Source organism: Cucurbita maxima, unplaced genomic scaffold (genome assembly GCF_002738345.1).
Source record: "Cucurbita maxima cultivar Rimu unplaced genomic scaffold, Cmax_1.0 Cma_Scf00023, whole genome shotgun sequence".
NCBI lineage: Eukaryota > Viridiplantae > Streptophyta > Magnoliopsida > Cucurbitales > Cucurbitaceae > Cucurbita > Cucurbita maxima.
In genome coordinates this window covers 395,043-401,385 of record NW_019272039.1, presented here as the reverse complement: position 1 = coordinate 401,385, position 6,343 = coordinate 395,043, and the positions used below count along the sequence as shown (strand labels likewise).

Sequence of the window (6,343 nt, the reverse complement as noted above, 5' to 3'; positions counted from 1 at the left end):
GGCTAATTAAATTTGTATCTAATAAATTATAATTTATTAGAATTTAGCTAAACTAATAGAAAATATAAAACTCAATTTATGACATAAAATAATGAAACTTGTAAATCTGAATTATGGATTAAATTTGGAATAACCTAATTTATCATTGGAATTATTTTTATAGATTGGGATAAATTTTAATTTTAATTGAAAAAAAAAAAAAAATCCCCGCCCGCCTACCCGCCATCGGTTCCCTCCCTCTTGTGCGTCGCTGCAGTCCTCTTCCCATCCTTTCCAATCCCACCACTTTTCTCTGTCGGTCGTCATTTTCATCTCTGTTTCTCTGTAAACTTTAAATCTCCTTCTCCTCATCTCTCTCGCGCGCTCGTCAATGATCTTACCCTCATCCCTAACAGACACATATCTCGCTCGGCCGAAGCTTGGATTTATTGAGGGTTTTGGCCACATTTGCCTCTGTTTCAGTTTCCACGACTTGGATGATCTTACATCCCACCAGTACTCCGATATCAGGTGCGGTTTTTCCACTGTCACGTAAACCATCTCAATGTTTTAAGCGAAGGCATGTGTATTTTTGTGTTTTTTATTCAGATTGAAGTCTCGGCATCTGGAGAAGTTATCGGTTGTGTCCTTTTCTTGGCTTTAATTAGGTTGAAATATGGCTTATTGTTTTCGTTTTTCAACAAAGAAACGCAACTTTTTGTTGATTTTTTTGAAGTAACGAAGTTATAGCTTCATCAGACAAAATTCAAAATTTCCGCTCTAAAATCAAACCCTAGAACTGGAAAAGAAAAGCATTCCAACTCAAGTTAGTATCGGAGGAAGATTAATAATAAAATTATTTTGTCAAAACACACCGATAAGCCGCATTAACGATAGTTTCAAATCTACCCAACCTGTAGGAGTTTGATCGTCTTCGAATGGTTTTCGACCCCTTTCCATCCAAATACCCCACATAATTGGTTTGACCATATTTATCCATAGCATTTTCGCCTTGTCAATCAACAACTTGCCAGTTTCGTCCCTTTGGTTTTGCAATAAGAGGGATTGGGGTTTTGTGGGCAGTTCAGGCAGTTTGAGGTTATGTTGGCTGGTCAGTGCTACACTTTATTACAATAGAAAAAATTTATGATCAGAACTGTATGCTTGAGCACGGTCATATGAGTTTTAGTTTTACAGCTAACTGAAGTGTGAATTTGAGATTTTCTTTTTCTCAGCGTTGTTAATTCAGTTTAGTCCACCACCAACACCCCGCCCCCCCCCATCATGGTGTATTTATCAATATCTCCATTTATTCATAGGATAATTGTGTTAGACCATCGATTGCGAAAATGTAATGTGTGCAGATTGTGAGTACTCTGCACCAATTTTTTAAAATTGTTCGTTCAGCTATGGAGTAATTGTTTGATTCTTCTCAAGGAGAGGTTATGAAAGACCACAATAATTTTAACTTTTACTTAAAAATTTGTGTGAGGATTTGTGATCATGAGATGGATATTAGAAGTGATGCTTTGGATCAAGGAAATGATTTGTGATCAAGGAGTTTGCACTCTGAATTCTGTTGTGTTTCCTGACACTGTAGATCTAGCTCAGTTTGAAATATAAACTTTCATTGTAAATATTTTATGCTTACTTCTCTAGTTAAAGTGTAATCACGACTCTTTATGCCTTAAAAAACAAAGGTGTGTCCCTAAATATTAACCCCACATTATCTGAGCTTTATTTATTCTTTATTTTTTATGATTTTCTTGTGAACTCCCTAAAAAATAATTTCGTTTTTGACTTATTCAACCGGGTTGGGGTCTTTTGGTCAACAGTGTTGTGGCTGCATAATCTCTATGGCTGATCGTAGAAATGGTAATAGCCAACCTCCCAATGGGAAGACTAGTGGGGCAGGGAATACATATACTATTGATCTTGTTAACTTCAGCACAAGACTGAAAGCTATATATGCTCATTGGGGTGAACACAAATCTGATATGTGGAGCTCTTCAGATGTACTAGCTATTGGGACACCTCCAACATCTGACGATCTGCGGTACCTTAAGTCTTCAGCGCTGCATATCTGGTTGTTTGGTTATGAGTTCCCAGAGACTATAATTGTGTTCACCAAGAAACAAATCCATTTTCTGTGTAGCCAAAAGAAGGTCTCTCTACTTGACGTTGTAAAAAAATCTACCTTAGATGCTGTTGGTGCAGATGTTGTTATGCATGTGAAAGCAAAGAATGATGATGGTTCTTCCTTAATGGATGCTATATTTCGTGCCATTCGAGCTCAGTCGAAGGCAGATGGGCTGGAGAACCCAGTAGTTGGATACATAGCTAGAGAAGCTCCTGAAGGGAACCTCTTAGAGACATGGTCTGGGAAGCTAAAAAGTGCCAACTTTGAATTGGGTGACATAACTAATGGGTTATCTGACTTATTTGCCTGCAAAGATGATAATGAAATCATGAACATCAAGAAAGCTGCATTTTTAACCGTCAATGTGATGAATAAAGTTGTGGTCCCAAAGCTGGAAAATGTGATTGATGAGGAGAAGAAAATTACCCATTCAGCATTGATGGACGAGACTGAGAAAGCCATTCTGGAACCCTCAAAAGCTGGTGTGAAGTTAAAGACTGAGAATGTTGACATATGTTACCCTCCAATATTTCAAAGTGGAGGGGAGTTTGATCTCAGGCCTAGTGCTGCTAGCAATGATGAGTTACTTCATTACGATCCTGCAAGTGTGATCATATGTGCTGTCGGGTCCCGATACAATAGCTATTGCTCTAATGTTGCAAGAACTTTCTTGATTGATGCTAATGCACTGGAAAGCAAGGCTTATGAGGTCCTTTTAAAAGCCCAAGAAGTGGCCATCAGTATGTTGAGGCCTGGAAATAAGGTGAATGCTGCATATGTAGCTGCTCTTTCCGTTGTCGAGAAAGAAGCTCCAGAGTTGGTTCCCAATCTTACTAAATCAGCTGGGACAGGAATTGGTCTTGAGTTTCGTGAGTCTGGGTTGAATCTTAATTCCAAAAATGACCGCATAGTGAAGAGCGGCATGGTGTTTAATGTTTCACTTGGTTTTCAGAACTTAAAGTTAACAGATAAATCGCAGAGCTCTGCTGGTAAAACAAAGAACCAAAACTTTTCATTATTGATTGCTGATACAGTTATTGTAGGCAAAGAGAAGACAGAAGTTTTGACTTCTCCAAGCTCTAAAAGTATCAAAGACGTTGCATATTCATTTAATGAGGATGAGGAGGAGGAAGAAGAAAAACCCAAGGTAAAAACTGAAGGTAATGGAAAGGAGGCAGTGGTCTCAAAGACAACTTTAAGGTCAGATAATCATGAGATCTCAAAGGAGGAGCTCCGAAGGCAACATCAGGCTGAACTTGCTCGTCAGAAGAATGAAGAAACTGCTAGGAGACTAGCTGGTGTTGGAAATGGAGCTGGAGACAATCGTTCTTCTATGAGAACTGCAGCAGACTTGGTTGCTTATAAGAATGTAAATGATCTGCCTCCCCAGAGGGATCTGATGATTCACATTGACCAGAAGAATGAAACTGTACTTTTGCCTATTTATGGTAGCATGGTTCCTTTCCATGTTGCTACCATAAGGACTGTCTCCAGTCAACAGGACACCAACCGCAGTTGTTATATTAGAATAATTTTCAATGTTCCTGGGACTCCTTTCAGTCCTCACGATGCAAGTTCATTGAAATTCCAGGGTTCTATATACTTGAAGGAAATTTCGTTCCGCTCCAAAGACCCGAGACACATCAGTGAAGTAGTACAGCTAATTAAAACATTACGGAGACAGGTTGTTGCTAGGGAGTCTGAGAGAGCAGAAAGGGCAACATTGGTTACACAGGAGAAGCTCCAGTTAGCTGGCAATCGCTTCAAGCCAATTAGGTTGCCTGAAATTTGGATTCGCCCCCCTTTTGGTGGACGTGTGAAGAAGTTGCCTGGGACTCTGGAAGCACATTTGAATGGATTTCGTTATGCTACCACTAGATCAGAGGAACGGGTGGACATTATGTTTGGTAATGTCAAACATGCATTTTTCCAGCCAGCAGAGAATGAAATGATCACTCTACTTCATTTTCATCTTCACAACCATATAATGGTGGGGAATAAGAAAACCAAAGATGTACAGTTCTATGTCGAGGTGATGGAATCTGCTCAGACCATAGGAGGTGGAAAGAGATCAGCCTACGACCCAGATGAGATAGAGGAAGAGCAAAGGGAGAGAGACAGAAAGAATAAAATAAACATGGACTTTCAGAGCTTTGTAAATCGTGTCAATGATCTTTGGGGCCAGCCCCAATTCAGTGGTCTTGATCTGGAGTTTGATCAGCCCCTGAGAGAGCTTGGATTTCATGGAGTTCCTTATAAATCTTCTGCATTTATTGTCCCAACCTCTACCTGCTTGGTTGAACTTACAGAAACACCTTTCCTTGTAGTCACACTTGGTGAAATTGAAATAGTAAATCTAGAGAGAGTTGGCTTTGGACAGAAGAATTTTGACATGACTATTGTGTTTAAAGACTTCAAGCGAGATGTTCTTCGGATTGACTCTATCCCTTCCACGTCACTGGATGGTATCAAGGAATGGCTTGACACAACAGACATCAAATACTATGAAAGTAAGCTCAATTTGAATTGGCGACAAATCCTAAAGACAATAACCGATGATCCACAGAGCTTCATTGATGATGGTGGATGGGAATTCTTGAATTTGGAAGCTACTGACTCTGAAACGGATAACTCTGGGGAATCAGACAAGGGGTATGAGCCATCAGATGTTGAGCCTGAATCTGACTCGGAAGAGGATGATTCCGACAGTGCATCATTAGTTGAGTCAGAGGATGAGGAAGAAGAAGATTCTGATGGCGATTCGGAGGATGAGAAAGGGAAGACATGGGAAGAGTTGGAGAGGGAAGCAAGCAATGCTGACAGGGAAAAGGGAGATGAGTCAGACAGTGAAGAAGAGAGGAAGAGAAGAAAGATGAAAACTTATGGTAAGTTTCGAGCTGGTCCTAGTGGCAATGTCCCCAAGCGGCCGAAGATCAGATGAGTTCCGTAGGACACCATTGTTTTATTTTAATATAACGCTTTTTGTGGATTAGATTTAGATCTAGTTCCTTAGCAAGTTCTGCCTTCTGCAATTCAGTTGTCCTGGCTTTGGTTGCAATATAATCCTTTAGCTGTTGGGTAAAAAGTTTTATGTTCATTTGGTAGTATGTTTTATGAGTAACACTGTAAATGTTTAGCATCGGTTTAGATGGAAGTCTAGAAGCTGATGTGCGATCTGGTATCTGTGCCTTTCCTCTTGATAGTACTACTGTTCAATGTAAAATGGCTTTTATTTTTGGTAATAAATATACAGCATACTTCTGGGAGGATCGATCTTTTGATCTATTTTGCCTCTTTTCATCTGACCTTGCTCTTTTTAGACTTTCCCTTTGTTACAGAATGGTGTTCTAGTGTTATTCCTCCTGTAATTGTGAACTATTCCAGCATATTCCTTTCTGATTCCTGATTTTGTAAGCAACTAAGTATCATCAACATTTAGTTACCTAGTTTGAATAAATAGGCAGAGTGTGATGAGAAAGAGAAGTTGGGATTTCTGACAGAGTAGGGGGCAAAAAGGATTGTTGGGAAGTCCGTTTTGTCCCCCAAAACGCAACGCTATTGAGACAAAGGAGGCATGGCCACTGGCTTGTTTCAACTTTACCACTTTTTCTTTCTTGGGCACTGACACTGCCATTGGCATTGCCACTGGCACGCCTATTTCACACTCCAACGTCACATTCATCATCATCATCATTATTATCTCGGGCTTAGGCATAGGTGTCCTTCAGATATTATATTATCTTTATGACGTTGGAATTCCTCCCACATCACATTCATCATTATTATCTTTCCCACATCCCACCTCCATGTTTCCAATATTATCAACATTTTTTAAACAGAAACAGTGACCTTTCATTCATTTCTTCTTTTGGGGAACTCTCGGTCTTTTGTTTCCTGAATTTAAACTATATTATTGGAGAGTCGTAGTCAAAATATTAATTTGTTGGGTCGAAACATGGTTAAGAAATACCTGCAAAAATATGTTTTGCATTTGATTAATGGTTAAGAAAACACTGCACATACGCATTCAACCATGACTTTAACTCAAATAACCCGATCATAATTTTGGAATTGCAAAGAAATTGAGAAGACGTTTAGAATAAGAAAGGAGAGTGGCAAGCTTAATTGTACAGTGGTAATAAAAATGGGGCATTTATTATTGTCTTAAAAGCTCATATATTATTGTCTTAAAAGCTCATATATTATTGTCTTCCTTGTCCAATC

The 6,343-nt window shown here is 39.2% G+C and overlaps 1 protein-coding gene across 1 annotated transcript; it reads left to right on the top strand.

The window, feature by feature from the left end:
- Positions 1–196: 196 nt before the first annotated feature.
- Positions 197–5,398, top strand: LOC111496878 (FACT complex subunit SPT16-like). Its single transcript, XM_023147421.1, has 2 exons — positions 197–510; positions 1,815–5,398. Exon 2 carries the CDS (start codon positions 1,836–1,838, stop codon positions 5,058–5,060), a length of 3,225 nt encoding a protein of 1,074 aa, XP_023003189.1. The 5' UTR covers positions 197–510; positions 1,815–1,835; the 3' UTR covers positions 5,061–5,398.
- Positions 5,399–6,343: the final 945 nt, after the last annotated feature.